At 47.3% G+C, this 17,625-nt stretch overlaps 2 protein-coding genes and 1 long non-coding RNA gene across 9 annotated transcripts in view; 1 reads left to right on the plus strand and 2 right to left on the minus strand.

The window, feature by feature from the left end:
* Nucleotides 1-2,132, minus strand: part of PEF1 (penta-EF-hand domain containing 1) — a 29,168-nt gene extending 27,036 nt beyond the window's left edge. Inside the window, exon 1 of the mRNA XM_007534180.3 lies at nucleotides 1,989-2,132. Within this exon, the coding sequence (XP_007534242.1) occupies nucleotides 1,989-2,012 (24 nt within the window). The 5' untranslated portion in view covers nucleotides 2,013-2,132. The remainder of the gene's footprint in view (nucleotides 1-1,988) is intronic.
* Nucleotides 1,188-8,644, plus strand: LOC132542782 (uncharacterized). Its single transcript, XR_009553758.1, has 2 exons — nucleotides 1,188-1,707; nucleotides 7,380-8,644. It is a non-coding gene; the product is annotated as an uncharacterized LOC132542782 (long non-coding RNA).
* Nucleotides 8,645-9,318: 674 nt separating this feature from the next.
* Nucleotides 9,319-17,625, minus strand: part of COL16A1 (collagen type XVI alpha 1 chain) — a 59,247-nt gene continuing 50,940 nt past the window's right edge. For all 7 annotated transcript variants that reach the window (XM_060205740.1, XM_060205738.1, XM_060205739.1 and 4 more), the window contains 9 exons: nucleotides 16,438-16,488; nucleotides 16,092-16,181; nucleotides 14,501-14,536; nucleotides 13,889-13,933; nucleotides 12,665-12,853; nucleotides 12,240-12,306; nucleotides 11,327-11,503; nucleotides 11,093-11,170; nucleotides 9,319-9,720 (listed from right to left, as the gene is read on the minus strand). In XM_060205740.1, coding sequence (XP_060061723.1) covers nucleotides 9,518-9,720; nucleotides 11,093-11,170; nucleotides 11,327-11,503; nucleotides 12,240-12,306; nucleotides 12,665-12,853; nucleotides 13,889-13,933; nucleotides 14,501-14,536; nucleotides 16,092-16,181; nucleotides 16,438-16,488 — 936 coding nt within the window. In that variant the 3' untranslated portion in view covers nucleotides 9,319-9,517. The remainder of the gene's footprint in view (nucleotides 9,721-11,092; nucleotides 11,171-11,326; nucleotides 11,504-12,239; nucleotides 12,307-12,664; nucleotides 12,854-13,888; nucleotides 13,934-14,500; nucleotides 14,537-16,091; nucleotides 16,182-16,437; nucleotides 16,489-17,625) is intronic.

Raw genomic sequence — 17,625 nt, forward strand, 5'->3', positions numbered from 1 at the left:
AGGCAAAAGAGGGGGAGAGAGAGAGAAAAAGAATACCCTCTGATTAAGTTTATTCCTCTCTCACAGATTTACATTGTATACTGTATTAGCAAATGGAGAATTTTGAAATATACTGTGGTGAACAAAGTCAGTCAGGTGTACTTTAACAAAGTATTCCCCCAGCTTGACTACAGAAGGTTCCTCTACTAGCAATACCTACTAACATCTCACAAGTCTCAGCAAATGGAGCACAGCTTGAATAGTTTGTTATGTTATATTTCCTCCTAAAACCCTACCCATGCCTCTAACTCACAACTTTATGTAATACAAAGAGCTCTAACTTCTAACTCTGGCCTCACCCATCACTTCCATTTAATCTCTTTGGGCTTGTTAAGTTCATAACTATCTCCCTACTAGCATGTCTCCTGGGCCTTCAAGATTTAAATAATGGAGGTTCAAGTACTATGCACAAAAACTTACAGAGATGCACTCCCTCTCAAAGGCCTCCTGCCACATCTTTTGGCATGTGTCTATACCTGGTTCGCCAAGGAAGTGACTCAGCTATGAGAAGGCAGGACTTACATGTGTGGAGTCCCAGACTGCATATATGAGTGATGATCTGGCCCCTCTCTCATGAAACAAATTTGTCTCCTTCTTTTTTAGAAAGGGCTTAGTTGAGTCCTTTGTAACATTCCATATAATCTTATTTAGCAATTTAAAAAATATATTTTATTGATTGATTGGACAGAAACAGAGAGAAATTGAGATAGGAGAGGGAGAAAGAGAGAGGGAGGGAGGGAGGGAGGAAGAGAGAGAGGGAGGGAAGGAGGGAGGGGGAAAGAGAGAGAGAGAGAGAGAGAGAGAGAGATTTGCAGCACTGCTTCACCATTCATAAAGCTTTCCCCCAGAAGGTGAGGACTGGGACCATGAACTCAGGTCTTTGTGCATTGTAACATAATGTGTTTAACCAGACCCCAGCCCCTTATTCACCAATTGTTTCTACATGGGTTTCATCTTTTTAATTAGTGTAATCTTGGGTAACCTTAACAGCCTTCTCGTGGCATCAGTTTCCTCTTAACATGAAGGAACAATTTTCAGGGCCCCCTCAGCATCTACCTTCTAGGAACCTAGAAAAAATTCAAATATTAAAGGGTAACATCTGTTAAAACTCACGGTGGTCCAAATGCTTTAAATTTCTTTTTATAAAATCTCAATGAAGCAGAGCCTACTATTTGGTCCTATCTTACAGAGATGAAAACTTTGGCTCTGAAAGGTAATATGTTATTCAGGGATGCGAACTAAGTGAAAGAGCCAATGCAAGATCCTTCCCGACTCAGAACTGCACATAAACAACCTACCTACCTGTCTGTCATTCAATAAGATTCTGGGCCAGAGAATCACCCTGCTGGGTCAGACTGGAATAGTAAGTGGGGAATAAATATTTGCTGACGGTTCACGGTTCCAATGGCTGCTGACTTTAGCTAAGTTCTGTCTTCTTGGGCTTTCACTTTTTTTTTTTAATGTGAAATAAATTGGACCAATCTGAAGACAAACTCGCCTCACTCACTTGTGGAGCCTACTAAAACCACGGATTCTCGTTATTCTGTAGTTTTATCTGACGCCATGGGGCCAGTACACTCTTATTTCTGTCACCATCCCTGCCCGGGACTCCAGTCAGAGCCCTGGGAAAAGTGCTGTGCCCAAGCGGAGGCTAACTTGAGTGTGAGGGTGGGTTGACTGTGGGGGTGGGGGGTGAGGGGGCGGGGGGCAAGGTCCCCAAATCTTTAGGGGTGAGATGCGACCTCCGAGGAGTGCCGTCCTGTGACGTAAGATAGGCGCGACTGTCACTCTTCCCTTCTCTTCACTGTCACACCGTGCAGAAGCAAACCTCAGTGAGGGAATGGCGCGAAAGTAGCAAAGCTGGGGACCTCAAGCCTGAGCTTGGTGATTCCCAGGCCTGAGCTTGGAGGGCCCGCTTACCTGGAGTCGCCAGCCCCCAACACACTCACCTGCCCGTAGGGATAGCTGGCCATGGCGACACCACCGTCAAGCGTCAGTGAGGGGCGGTACTTCCAATCTCAAGCCCGCCTCTCCCCGGGACCTGGGGTCAGGCCCATTTCTGATTGGGCGAGTGAAACTAGCCATCTTAGTTACGTCATCAACGGAAGTGACGCTATAGGGCGGTGGTTGGGTCCCTGCCCTAGAGAGCTAAATTGCTAAAGACTGTCGACGTTTTCCGGAAATCTTGAGAGCCGTAGTGGAGTGTACAGTAAGCCTAGAACAGACCCTAGAGTATGTCCCGGGGCGGCCGGGTCCGAAATTTCGTGAGAAGTTTGGGTGGAGTGTTGCAGCGGTGGCCATGTTATAACCTGGCAAATGGGACGCAGGGTAGTGACGTATACAGTCACGCCCAAGTTTCCGTCCTTGGAAGGCCCAGATAGTTGCCTTGACAACGGGGAGCCGATTAAGGACGGGGCGGTGACGGGATGTAAATTTCTCTGATGCTAAGACCGGAGGTGCTTTTTCGTAGCTTTCTCATGGGGTGTGTGGTCTTTGGAGAAGGGAAATCCCAAACTATTAGAATGGGAAGAAATTATACTATCTGAAATCTGTTTGTTTTTGCTTTATAAATAGGGAAATATGTCCAGAGAGTCAGAAACTTACTGTAGTTTGCTGTGGGTTCGAAGCATAAATTAGTCTAGAACTGAGTACAGTGGATGCGCAGTTTTCAACAGAGAAGTCTTGACTACTCCCAAGAGTAGGTCAAATCCTGGTCACACATTTAGTGCTTCTTAGTGTTTCAGAGCACTACATTTGATTAATTTTTAAGTTCTTCCATGTAGACACAAATTATATGGTTTTGATTGTCATATCCCTGGTACCCAGTGGAATAACTGGCATTACTTTATGTAAATAAGTAAATGAATTCTGTTGTACGCTGTTGTTGATTTCCACTCATCTCTCTAACCATCTAGCCCTGCACTTTCCAAAACCACCACGTTTTACTTGACCACAGGACAACCTATAGTGGCTTCATACCTACAAAACAAGACTCAGTCAATGCATTCACAATTTGACCTGACTTTGCCATTTTGGTCTTGGATCTTATAATAACAGTCTGTCTTCCACTCTGTGCTCCTATGCTCAGTTCCACCATTTAACACTCTCACATTGGAATGAGGACTTTTATCTTTACCATTTGCTTACTGCATAACCGTAGACTATTTAGTCTTAATTTCCTCAGTTCTTGGAAACAAAAACATAAAGACATGAAAAAAAGTTGAACTTATTGCATCACTTGTTTATGTCTAGAAACTTATACTCAAGCCACTCCTTTTACTAGATCAACATCCCTTCCATCTCAGCCTTTCAAAACTCACTTCCAATTCCATTCTCTACCTAATCCTTTTATATTCACCCCAGATCCAGAGTTAACCTCTCTCTCGCCTATCTCCCTTTACACTTGGTACTATTGTTGGGGCATATTCCAGCTTGCGGTATGTAAGAATTCCTTTGGTGTTTTTTCCAAAACCCATTCCTCTGCTTCTTCCCAGAATATTCACCCAGTCTCTCAAGCCAAAAACCTAGTATCACTTCTGTGTGGTCTATGTTTCTTCACATAATTTCCCTGCTACATCTCCTTTCTCCCTATTTTCCCATTCACCCTGTTCCAAGACTTCATGTTGTTATTGATGTTGTTGGATAGGACAGAAAGAAATGTAGAGAGGAGGGGAAGACAGGAGGAGAGAAAGGTAGACACCTGTAGACCTGCTTCACCACCTTTGAAGCGACTCCCCTGCAGGTGGGGAGCCGGGGACTCTAACTGGGATCCTTACGCTGGTCCTTGCACTTTGCGCCACCTGTGCTTAGCCTGCTTCACTACCGCCCTACTCCTGTAGACTGATTCTTATGATCTGTCTGCATCTGTAACCTCACTTTCCACTAGTGTCCTCTTCAATTTACTCTAACCATGCTAGCCTGGTCTCCATCCCTGAAACATTTCAAATTCAATCCCATGCACCTCTATAAGCTGGAGCTGAGCAGTGTTCTGGTCTCTCTCTAACTTGCTCTCTGTGTCTTTCTCTGTCTCTCATTAAAATAAAACAAATAATTGTTTTCAATATGATAAGCAGATAGCCTTATCTAAAATGTAAAAACTAAAATGATTACAGGGGAGGGCCAGGTTGGGGTGCACAGAACTTTGGTGGAGAGTATGGTAATGAGGAGCTAAAGCTAAGAGGAACTAATGTTCCTGCTAGTGAAAGACAGAGAAGCCAAGATTTGAATCAGGTCTACGCTTTCACTTACCAAGTATTTAGTGGTTAGTTGTCATAATCTACTTTACCTTCTAAACCTTCCCCTCCAACTTCCAGCCAGAAATACAGATGAAATTAAAATCATAACATTTCAGAAAGGAAGAAGACCTGCAGGTTGGACAATAGTTCAAAGGATATTTTCCAGAAAAGAGAGTAGAAACACCTGGCCTACAAACCAGGGTAATATGATGCATGCCCACTTTATTCTATAGACTGTTAACCCACTGAGTTCCAACTACTTACCAAGCTTTGTTCTAGGTGCTGGGGATTCAACCCATATGAGGATTCCCCACCCCACCCCCATCTGTCCAGCAAAGGACTCTTCAGGAAAACTTGCTGTTGGATGTCTGTGTGATTGGGGGCAAGGTCATCCAAATCATCTCTCAGACATAGTCCAGCCAAAGCCTAGCTCTGGGCTTTATCTCCTAGGACTGCAGCAGGCCCAGGTGTGTTTATTTTGGAAAGAACACTATAAAAGGTAGATCGGGATCTTCCAAAGACTGAAAAGCAGTCAGCTCTTGTCCAAAACCTCAACTACCTGAGGCAAACAGGCTTGGGTGGGGAAATTCCTGTTATTGTTTCAGTTTTTGTCAAAGGCGGAATTGTGTGTTCCAGAGCTTTTTAAGAGCACAGAATACTTTCACAGGTTCATAGAAGCCCCATGGTTAATCCACTAGAAGTGAATCACAACTTGGTAATGGAAGACCCAGCCACTAGAAAATATCATCTTCCCTAAAGACATAGTACCCCCTCCCCAGCCCCAGCCTCCTGGCTCAGCACCAAACTCCAGTATTGCTTCCTGAGAAGGAATACCAACGCCCATCTAATTATGATGGAATTAACTCTCTTTTATTTCAACTAAATTCAGTTCTGAAATTTAAATTCCAGTTGGATGCTGTGGATCAGAGGGTGATTTGCAGCTTTCCACAGAACCAACAGAAAAATGAGTACAACAGACGCAGCCATTTGGCCACGCTCCCCTTTCATTATTAGATCACGTGAGTGGACACTGATGCAGTCTGTGCTCAGAAGCTGGTCAGGACAACCACAAAAATATCTAGTCTAATAGGAAAGTGACAGACCTGATGTGAAGAGTCTCAGTGAATTCTGCTGAATACTAGAGACAAGAGAAAATGTTATAAAAAGAAGAAGGAGAAGAAGGAGTTAAATTCCCAGAGATGCCAAATTTGGGGTTTTTCTCTGCAGAATAAATATGCAACAGCTTTCTTCATCTTAGAAACCAGAAGGTTTCTCAAATTAAAGGCCCTTCTAGTTCTTTCTTTATTTTGGATACAGAAATTAGAAAGTAAGGGGGAGATAGGAGAGGGGAAAAGAGACACATACAGCATTGCTTCACCATTTGTGAAGCTTTCCTCTTGCAAGTGGAGACCAGGGCCTTGAACCAGGGTCCTTGCACATTGTAACCTGGGTCCTTGTACTTTACCTGATGTGCCCCTCTAGTTCATTCTTTGTGCTGCCATCAGCAAGTTTCCCATCATGCAAACCTATCTCAACAAAGTCTGCCATGAAAATATGCCTCCCTGCTCACACTCCATATTCCTCCCACACTGCATTCTCTCCATTCAGCTTGCTGCTTTCAGTCAGCTCTAGATTTTGATACAGTCCCTTCCCTCTGCTTGTGTCCATCTCTTTCTAGGCAAGCTTAGGTCCCTTGGCCCTGTGCTGCCCCCGTGTCTGCTACAGCCCCATCACTCCACTTTATAGTAATTGCTTGTTTTTTAACTCTGTTCTCTCCAAAGACACTCTGAGGGCAAGGACTCTGGTTTGCTTCCAGTTCCCCAGAGCCCAGTATAGCCCTGGCACAAAGCACAAAGGAAATGGACCCATCAGGTTATACTTAGCCAATCTGAATGATCTGAATGTTGCCTTAAAATCCTGGACCAGACTAAGAAATAAAGATGGAAGAAAAATAGTTTGACAATATGAAAAAAGTGCCCAGGAGCAGATGTGTGTGCCTCCTTCCTTTCTCTCCAGCTTACCCAGCTCCTAAGCTTGTGAGCAAAACCCATGGATATATGTATATTTTTTTTTTACCACAGTCACTGAATAGACTATAAAATTCAACTTTCCATCTGGTTCTTCATGGTCCAGGAAAATACAGCAATTTCGAGCTCCAGGGAGACAAGTACTCAAATCATGAAAGCTTAAACCTAGCCTGTCGTAGAGTCCCCAAAGAGTGGCATGAATTTGACGCAGGAAGGAAAGTGAAGAAAGCATCATTTGCTCTGTAAGGATTGATTCCCTAGTGACTCTCAAAAGGGATGAGTTTGATGTTTCCTCATAGCAATTTTCCACTCTGGCCTTCAAAGCCAACCAGCTCAATTCAACAGCTGGTCCTCGCTTCTCTTTCTTTCTACTCATGCCAGCATACTCCTTCTTATCATGACACCCATCATCAGTCAGCACTTCACAGACTGGGTTGAAAGTGAAAGCTGGCCTTCCAGTGGGAGTGCTTTAACATCTGTCCTCAGCCCCTGTCCAAAGCTGGTTTCTACTTCAATCTGAAGATGATGTGTTTGCTTTTTTGGTGTTTTATGTTAGAACCAGGGTTGACTGAGAATTTCTGGTGAAAGATAAAATAAGAATTGACCCCTCCTTTATTTTTAAAAAAAAAAGTGAGACACGGAGGTGAACTCAGCAGTCTGAATGATTTCATTCCTCTGGCCATCTTTTTTTTTTTTTTTTTGCCTCCAGGGTTATTGCTGGGGCTCAGTGCCTGCACCATGAATCCACTGCTCCTAGAGGCCATTTCCCCCCCTTTTGTTCCCCTTGTTGTTGTAGCCTTGTTGTGGTTATTATTGTTATTGTTGATGTCATTTGTTGTTGAATATGACAGAGAGAAATGGAGAGTGGAGGGGAAGACAGAGAGGGGGAGAGAGAGACAGACACCTGCAGACCTGCAGGTGGGGAGCCAGGGGCTCAAACCAGGATCATTATGCTGGTCCTTGCACTTTGAGTTGTGCACTTAACCTGCTGCGCTACCACCCAACCCCCTGGCCATCTCTTTAAAAGCCTGTTCTCCTGGCACTTAGTAAATAAGACCCTATATATATTGTTTTCTAGGTTACAACATGTAGAAAGGAATTTTCACAACTGCTGGGAATGCCAGCTCTGGAGAGATTTGACAGCCAGTTTGAAGACTTCAGGCAGTTTGGATAAGCATCTAGACTCTAGGTACATTTCTGAGTCTGCTCTATGATCCCTTTGAAGTTTGTCCAACCTGAATAAGTCTTCCAGAAAGCTGGAGCCAGTGAAAAGCCTCCTTTGGAAGTCTGTCTGGATGTGTCCTGTTGTTTCTCACAGGGCAGCTAGCCCATCAGAACAAGAGATCTGGAAAGCGGAATAGAAACTGGAGGCATAGGGCGGGGTAGATAGCATAATTGTTATGCAAACAGATCTCATGCCTGAGGCTCCAAAGTTCCAGGTTCAATCCCCCACCCCCACCACCACTGTAAGCCAGAGCTGAGCAGTACTCTGGTAAAGAAAAGAAAAAAGAAAAGAAGAGAAATGAAACTGGAGGCATAATGCTCCTCTAATAACCAGTCTGTCTTTTTTCCTCTTCCTGCTCCTTTTGCATATGGAGGAAACAGCAAAGATCAACAAATCCACAGTGGACTTTGTGGGCCAGGGGCTTAAATGTCATCATGGTTGCCTGTGACCTTATTGCAGTCTGTTTCTGAAGGCCTTGGCTAGGATGTACATAAAATCGCCACAAGTTACAGAAATCAAGAGCAATAAAAGATTCCACCTGAAGTTCAAGAGAAGTGGTGACAAAGCCATGTGTTGATACCAGTAGAAGGTTCCATCTCATTTTCTGGAGAAGCATTTCTGGCTGCCTAGGCCAGGGTTGGAGTCTTTCTTTCATCCTATCTGCACAGGCTTACTAATCACAAAATGGCTGGAGCAATAAAAAGAGACTGCATGCTTGCAAACAGATGAACACACCTTATCACCAAGTGACACTTCCTATAGTACAACCTGGACAGGCTTTGATCACACTCAGGAAGTGAAGAGGGAGATGTTGGTATGCTTCTAAATTCTGCTTCTAAGACCCCTTCTGTTTCATTCGTTTAATCCCCCCTGCTTAACACTATATTCTATTTATATAACCACTGTTAACTAAGCACCGCCCTGCCTCCAGGGCATTGGTTTAATCCTCACTGTTTTGCTCGAGCGTGATTTTTCCTTCTCCCCACCCCCTATCCTACATACATGCTCTTCGGACCTGACTCTTCCGCCTCAGGATATATAAGGACAAGACTGTGATTAGAGATAGTTTAGATTGTGCTGCATTCCACATGAATAAAGACTGAACTACGTACCACTCAGCCATGAGTCCCTGGTTGTCTCTCTCTCCCACCTGTGAAGCTAGCCTGGCAGGGGGAGGCAGAGAGTAGATGGTACCAAACACTGTCTTCTTCCTTCCTTCTTTCCTTCTTTCCTTCCTTCTTTCTTTCCTTCCTTCCTTCCTTTTTTTCTTTCTTTCTTTCTTTCTTTCTTTCTTTCTTTCCTTCCTCCTTTCTTTTGTTTGTTCCTCTCTTTCTTCCTTCCTTCTATCCTTCCTTTCATGTTCTAAATTATTGGAAATATTCTACATTTGCATATTATTCATTTTCTAATATTTACTGAGGAGAGAGAGAACCAGAGCACCACTGGCATATGTAATGCAAGGGATCAAACTTAAGACCTCATGCTTTCAGGTTTAAAGCTTCACCCACTGTACCACCCAAACACTGTTTTCTCTTAGGAATTAGGAAACGGTCTTTAGGAGCCGGAAAGGACATTTCAATCTGCTTTTGACTCACTCGTGAGGAGTCAATCCCCCATTTGTGCTATGAGTGACAATACACAAGATCTAGAGGGACAAAAGATGACTCAGAAGCACCGAGAAAGAGGAGATTAGCTGAGGGACATCCTATAATTCATTAATTGACCATAAACAATAATGATATATATTTTTTGGACCCTGAGACCCAATGACAAATGGAGGATGACAGGAAGATGCATCTTCAGCACCAGAGAAACCCCACTGGAAGTGGGACTGCAGGTATTTTTGTTTATTTATTGATAAAAATATTAACAACAAAAACAAACAACAACAGCAAAAAAACCCCAAAAACATTCACAACCTATTACAGAGTCCTATAATTTGTAACCACATATTTCCTATGGAGTCCTTCATTTTAATGGAGATGATGTTTTCAGCCAAAAGGCCCCTTCATGTTTTTCACGGGTGGGTATTGCTGCTCCATTGGCATGGCCCCAAAGCAGTCAGAGGGGTTACAGTGGCCAGCCTTACCAGGCTGACCCATGGGGCCTGGAGGGCCAGGGATTCCAGGAATGCCCTGCTGACCCATTGGTCCAGTTGCACCCATTTTGCCATACCCTGGAGGACCCTGAGGACCTGAAAAAAATCAGAACAGAAAAATCAGGGATCTAGAGATATAAGCAGAGGAAACTGTGGTCATGATAAATAAGATCCTACATGTGAGGAAAATTTTCTAGGTTATAACATTTATATATATATATTTTATTATTTATTTTCCCTTTTGTTGTCCTTGTTTTTTATTGTTGTTGTTATTGATGTTGTCCTTTTGGATAGGACAGAGAGAAATGTAGAGAGGAGGGGAAGACAGAGGGGGGGAGAGAAAGATAGACACCTGCAGACCTGCTTCACTGCCTGTGAAGCCACTCCCCTGCAGGTGGGTAACCAGGATTTCTAACCAGGATCCTTATGCTGGTCCTTGCGCTTCGCACCATGTGCGCTTAACCCACTGTGCTACCGCCCAACTCTCAGTTATAACATTTTCATAAATATCTGATCTGTTCAAATTTTATCCCAGACACCACTAATAGCCAGAGCTGGGTGGTCCCCTGACCACCATGAATAAATAAAAAATAAAAGTTGGATCTGGAGCCATTCACCCTAGGATCTGCCTATACTCCCTCTGAGAAAATAATTTTACTTTTCTTTAAAAAATATTTTTAAATACTTGTTTATTTATGAAAGTATGGGGGAGAGAAAGAACCAGAGCATTACTTCAGCAGATATAATGCCAGGGATCAAACTTGTAACCTCATGCATGAGAGTCCAACACCTTATCCACTGCACCACCTCCCAGGTTGCAAATTTCCCTTTCTCCTCCTTTCCAGTAAATCTGATCAACACGATTCACCCCCCTATTCTTCCTGCACAACATCTGAGTGTGCATTTCCACCTTTATCCTCCCAATAAATCTGATCTTTCACTTACATAAAAGAAAAAAGACTGGCTCTGATTCTTAGATCAATACAACAATACCAATACTGATTAGTTTTATAGAGTCTCCCAGCACCAGGCACAAGATGAGTGCTTTTTATGCATCAGTCAATGAGTCTTAACAATCCCACGAAGAAGAGACTATTTCATTTTGGAGACAGGCTCAGAGAGGCAATTCATGTGGTGAAGCTAAGTCTCAGGGCCAGGTCCTCAGGTATTGCTCATACCCTTGGGCTACCGAGCTTAGCTTCTGTGGCCTTGTGAAAATCATATAAGAAGTAGAATGTCAAGCAGGAGTTGAATTCACCTTTCCCTGCACTCCTCATGCCTAGCTCTCTTCAGCTGCGTGGCCTAGCCCTGCATGGGACCTGAGGGCATGAGCTGATGGAGTGTCTTGCACACCGTGGCATTACTTTAAAGGCTAGTTGACAGGTCCACAGCTGTTTTACACAAAAAATGTTGGAGCAGGATATAAAGAAAAGGGATCTCAGCTGCTCTACATGCTGGCTTCTCCTACCTGGGGGTCCAGGGAGACCATTTTCTCCTGCTATGCCAACACCAATATCCCCTTTTTCACCTTTGGTACCAGGCAGTCCTGGGACAAAAGAAATAAAATAAGTAGGAAAACAACATGCCCCAGTTGGATTATTTGAAACACCCACACGCATTAAATATTACATTCATAACAGGCCTCACACATACAATGCTCATGTTTGGCTATCCTCCCCACAAAAGCTACATGTGCAGCTACCTCTCATTCCTGGTAAGCCCTGCCGTCCTTCTCTGCCAATCTGACCGGGGAGCCCTGGCGACCCTGGAGCACCTGGCCGACCCGGAGTACCATCTTTCCCGGGGGGGCCTGGTCGGCCGGGTGCTGCTGCCATCTCCACAGGAAACTGCATCCTGGAGGTGTAGTAAGCCATCCTCTCTGTAAGAAAAGACAAGGGTAGGTCACAGGGCAGCCCGCGGAAGCAGAATGACTGCAGATACTGCAGTCAGGCCACTAGCATGGAGTCAGAAACAATCTTTGCTCAAGGGACATCAGAACAAAGGCCCAGGGGTGGTCTTCTAAGTGGTCTTCTGGACCTCTCCTCTGCACGGCTTCCCACAGTGCTATTTCTGAAGCACAGATCTGGGTACAAGATCTCATGTCACCAGTACCCTCCATTAGTTCACCACTGGCTTCAGAATAAAGTCCAGACTCCTTGCTTGGCAGTCATGGCCTGCTTTCAAGAAAGATGTCTGGCCCCTCCAGGCATCCTGTGTCTTTCCCAGCTCCTATCATCTCACCACTGGATAGACAAATGAATGGGAGGACAGCTTAAAATGAGCCCAGGCCCACACCAGCCATCTTACAGCTGCTGCTGGCCCCTCTGTCTACACAGAGCTCACTTCATGCAGACTCATTTGATACCAATTTTCTTGTCTGTCTCCTTTGCGCCAGTGGGAGCTCAGGGAGGGCAGGCGAGAATCATTGCATCTCAGCACAGAGCAGGTGACAAGGAAGGCCTCAAGTCTAATTGAACATATGCCTGTAAGTAGGCGGGGAAGGGGCCGAGCGGGGGAGGATCGTGAGCTTTCAGGGAAAGGAGGCCAGAGCAGGGCGGAGAAGCAGCTGGGAGGGACGAATAGCACCCACTGTCACCCAGCCGGTTGCCAATTACCATCAAACATTTTAATGATCTCTTGTCTGATGAACCTCTTGATTTCATCATAATTCACCATGTCTCCCTGAGGAAAAAGAAGAAAACGTGCCTCATACTTCTAAGCCTGGTGTTCTCCCTCAGGGGAATAGACTTTCTGAAATGAAGGGGAGGGAGGGGGGCAAAGTTCCCAGGAGCCTCCCACAGACACTTAATCCAGTGCCTTAACCTCCTGAAGTGGCACCGAGCATTTTGTGTATCAATGCTTTCTGCTGGGGAGAGGTTCCCAAGCCACTCCTTGTTCCCCTCCCTCAGTTAAGAGCCACTCCTGTAAGAGGCACATTCCCTCCTGCAGTGTCAACAAGAGCTTCTAGAGTGGTTTATGCCCCACTCCACATCCCTGCTCATTGGGACAGTTGCCCTTGGCTGCCAGTCTCCCTCTTTACCATGGAGCCAGGCATCCCTGGCAATCCAGGGCTTCCTGCAGGCCCTGGAGATCCAGGGTGGCCTCTCTCTCCAGCAGGGCCCGGTGGCCCAACGGGTCCCATGGAGCCACTCTTGCCAGGCCCACCAGGCATGCCAGCTCTTCCCTTCTCTCCTGCTTGGCCCTTCTGTCCTGAAGGTCCTGGATCACCCTGCAAAGACAGGAAATCAGCTCAGTATTCTTGAATCCTGTGAAGTCAACCTCATGATGTTTCAGCAGTCTGCCTTCCCTCTGGACTGTGGCTGTAGTATCTGGATGGGTTGCCCTACCTCACTGCCCACAAGGGAGGCCTTCAGGAAGATAGTCATCTTATGGTTACTTCTTGATATAAAATTCTGATGCTTAGGGCTGGGCGGTGGTGCACATGGTTAGAAACACATGTTACAATGCACAAGGACCCAGGTTCAAGCCCCTGATCCCCACCTGCAGGGGGGAAGCTAATGGAATGGTGAAGGGGTGATGCATGCATCTCTCACCCACTCTATCTCTTCCTTTCTCTCTATTTTTGTCTCTATCCAGTAAATAAGTAAAACATTTTAAAAAGAGGGGGGAATTCTGATGGCATCCAATTGCCCTCAGGCTTTAAAGTCCATTAATTTCATGGTCCAGGGTCACGTCTTCTCCAGCCTCCTCTCCCCATATTCGCACCTCCAGGCACACCTTGCTGGTTATAACTCTCTGCCTGGTTCCTCCTGCCTGGAACAACCTTTCCCTCTGCCCAGTGCACTTCTCGTATTAGGCTGAAATATTCTTATTCTTTGCACAACCTGTCAGACTCCCAGACTGAGCTGCTTCCTCGCTCTCACTCTGCAGTGCTGTGTCCAGTCTTCTATAAAACCTGCCGAGCTCTAGTATAAGTGTGACTGGACTAAGTGAGCATCAGGGGCCCCTGTTTCCCCGGCCAAGGGCAGATGGCCTGCAATGTAAACAAGAGCCAGCAGGTGCTGAAAGAATGGTTGGGTGAGGAGCTGAACTGGGTTTCTGTTCTTCCAGCCATAGCTAAGATTAACCTGGAGCAGCCCCATGTGAACAATTTGGATGTGAGGCTGCTTCAAGTTCTGCCCATTCCTTTCTCCTGTCCACTGGCCTCCCTGTATGCCCCCCTCCTGTGGTGGAAATCACAGCTTGGAGCTGAGCTTAATCAACTCAGGAGTGCTCCTCTCATACCCGGCCAGTGCTCTCTTACCTTTGGACCAGGAGGGCCATAGACTCCCTGCTTTCCAGGGGGTCCCTAGAGGAAAGAAAAAGTAAAGGATCAAGTAGGCAGCAATTATGAGCCATCCTGGGGCTGCAGGGGCATGAGGATCATCTCCCCACAGTTCTACCCCCATGGCTGTGCAAGAATCCGACAGCTAGCAGGGAGAATGAAGTCTCTGGGGCATGACCTTGTGTCATGATGTAAGTTGGGTCTCTTGTCACTGACAGGAAGAGGTGAGAAGTCAGAATGAAAGAGCCAGTCTGTGGCATGTGGGTGTGGTGGTGGTGGGGGACGAGAAAAGCTAGTGCTTAAGAAGTATTTGTTTATAGCTTTCTATTATTATAATTGGCTCTTTGTGACCAGTTACATGAATAAAAAGAAATCATGAAAACCAAGATTTGCTCTTTCCTTGTCCCCTAGCCTCCAATTCCTCTCCCCAGATCAACAGGGTTGCTGTTTCTAGTACATCTGCACAGAAATGATCTGTGCCTGGGGGTGGGGGATGTTTACTGAATGAATGAAGAGGGTTGAGGGCAAGGCCAGGAGTAGGAAGCATCCCCACTGGAAAAGGAGAAACCCAACACAACAACACAATGGTACCTCTTTGCCAGCTGCACCATCTGCACCAGGTTCACCCTGGGGAGTAGAGAATGATGGAGAGGTGACCAACCTACCCCAGCTTGCATCGCACACCTCACACCTTACCCACCAAGCACAGCCAGCCCGCTGCTCCACCGAAGAATTCACCCCCACTCCCTACTCTGAGCACAGGCTGTGGAAACCCAGTCCCCATCCCCACCCAGCCTGGTCTCAGACCTCCAGGCTGATAACTCCTTCTGCCTCCCTGGCTGAGTGCTTCAGGAAAGGGCAGGCTGTGCCTGCCTTGACCATCACATGAGATCTGGGCATCGTGCACACCCCTTGGCTCTGAATGTATGTGAAGTATTTGCCAGATGGAGGCATGAACTCTGAACCTCTGCCCTCAGTAGAGTTCCAGAACCCAGCACAGAGGAAGACCTGGGCCTGCTCCCTCCCTAGGAAAGAAGAGGTGCTTCCTGTGCCTAGCTGATGAAAAGGGGGGTTAAGTGCGGGGGCGGGGCATAGAAGAAGCTGTAATTGCCAGGCAGCTGGCAAACTCATCTGAGTATCCTGGAGAGTCCTGAGACTGCAGGCAATGGGGGGGGGGGGGGGGGAGTAAAGTTCTGGGCACCTGCCAGCCAAGCATCCATGGCAGGAATTAGGGTGAACTGGAGACAAGACTCATTGTTTACCCCTCCAAGGTGGGATGGCCCTCACCCCTCACCCTTGCACTGGCTAGAGTCCTTCACCCTACTCCAGATCACAAACCCCAGGATTGTCACTCCTGCTCCCAGAAGAAAGTCTGCTCCCTGGCCTGGGGTCTGGGAAACCTGCGTTCCCACCACCCACAATTTGTACCCCCAGGAGACTAGTCACCAGTCCCACTTGATACGGTTCACCCACCTGGAGCTTTGGAGAGAGTACTGTAGAATGGCACAAACTCTAGAGGCAGGTGGGCTCCCCTCTCTCTGCTTACTAGCCACGTGACTTTGAACAACCCCCTGAACCCTGTTGAGCATGTCATTCCCTCCTCTGTAAAAAGGGGACAGTCATTAGAACTACCAAACAGGGATGTGGTGGAGATTGGTTGAGAAAGTGTCAGGCATGAGCTCACAGCTGAGAACATGACCAGTGGCCACTGTGGCATGGCTCATAATAAACATGAGCTGACACCCAGGAGCAGTTTCTGCAGTGCTGAGAAAGCCACAGTAGCAGCACTGTGCTGCTGGTTCCCGATATTTGCAAGTTCTCTGTGCTTACCAGCCTGCTCCCTACAGAAGGGGCAGGGACAGAACAGGGGTCACATCTCCACCCGCCCAACACATAGTGGACACCTAGTCCAGGGCCTTTGCTCATGCTGTTGGGACATGGCCAGAGGCAGCGGGCCTGGCATGCACTCGTAACTGCACTGGCCTACAGAGCTCATCTTCCCTTCCAAATAGGTACTCTGCAGGCTCACATACCATGCTGCCATGTTACTCGCTGACAGCCGCTCCTCCCTCCCCACCCCCAGACTCCAGATGTGCAGTGCTGTGCTTGGCTGGCAAAGCTAGCTGGTCCTTCCCCTGCAAGGGCGGGCTATGAGACAACAGGGGAGGGGGGGGGGACATACCGGAGGACCAGGATGTCCAGGTGGGCCAGGTTGGCCAGGAAGGCCCAAAAGGCCCCTCTCACCCGTCGCTCCCCGGTCACCTTTCAGGCCCTAGAGAAAAGGCAGGCTGTGGTGAGGGGAGAGGAGAAAGCAGAAGTGGGCACCCCACTGTATGACAGGGACCACTCCCTCACAAGGGGTGCTCCCTGGACTTATGGAGGGGGGTGGCTGCAGTGACTCCAACACTCCCTGGGGAGGCAGGAGAAGTTGATGTCAGGAAAGTGGGGGAACAGTCCCTCACCCCCATCCCCACACTCCTTCTGGAAGGAGCCCTGGAAGGGAGGGGTGAGGGGAGCAGGTCACTTACCACTGCAGAGATACCAGCTGGTCCTGGCTGGCCAGCAGGCCCTGGTGGCCCCTACAGAGAGAGGAAGTCAGTAGGAGGGGAAAAGGCTTTGATAAAGCCCCTGGGAGGAAGCGAGGGAGCAACAAGAGCAAACCATTCTTCTCCCCAAACCTCCTTTCTCTTCTGGGCCTTGTAACAGGCTTCTGTCAAATCTGTGCCAGAGGTGCTGCCCAGTGGTGCATGGCAGCTCATGCCTAGTGCTGAGAGTGGCACAATGGGACTGTGCTGAGCGGTGGACTGGGGGCCACAGCCAGAAGCCTTAGAGAATTTACCATAAGGACCCCCATTTCCTTCTCTTTTGCAGGAGGAGCAAAGGCCAGGAGCTGTCGATCTATGCAGGAGGGACCAAGAAGCAAGGGCTTAGCCCCAAACTTGGGGTATCCATATGGGTAAGCCCCAAGCTCCAGAGCAGCCTTCAGACCTCCCTGATCTCCTGTTGTCCAAACCCAGCACAGGGTGCTCCCAAGCCCTGGGGGACTCCCACGCTTCTGAGCTGAGGAGTGTCTGAACATTTTCCTCATCACTTCACATCTTGCCTCTGAGACACGGTTCAGGTATCAGATCTACTGGTGTTCTAGCACAGGTGTCTTTCAGAGCACTTCCCTCCATTCCCCCAGGTAGAAAGTTCTGGAAGCAAAGACTCATCTACTAAGCTCAAGGTTCTTGAGACAGGAGTGCCCAGCACTGGGACTAACACACAGAGGGGATGGGGGGTTGGCCAGAAGGACAGAGGCAAGAGGAATAGTCCCTTGCACACCCTTGTCCTCAATCTATCAGTGGAGACACAATCTTTTCACCTGTGATGTAAAGGGGGGTCTGGGCTAGACTTGGGGATCCCTCCCACCAGTCTGGCACCTCTAACTCCTGTGACCCATAAAACAATAGCAATAGGGGTGAGTCAGGCAGTAGCGCAACGGGTTAAGCGCACGTGGTGCAAAGTGCAAGGACTGGCGTAAGGATCCCGGTTCGAGCCCCTGGCTCCCCACCTGTAAGGTAATCCCTTCACAGGCAGTGAAGCAGGTCTGTAGGTGTCTATCTTTCTCTCCCCCTCTCTGTCTTCACCTCTTCTCGACATTTCTCTCTGCCCTGTACAATAACAACAATAATAGCTACAACACCAATGAAAAACAAGGGCAACAAAAGGGAAAA

Source organism: Erinaceus europaeus, chromosome 13 (assembly GCF_950295315.1).
Source record: "Erinaceus europaeus chromosome 13, mEriEur2.1, whole genome shotgun sequence".
In the NCBI taxonomy this organism is placed as follows: Eukaryota; Metazoa; Chordata; class Mammalia; order Eulipotyphla; family Erinaceidae; genus Erinaceus; species Erinaceus europaeus.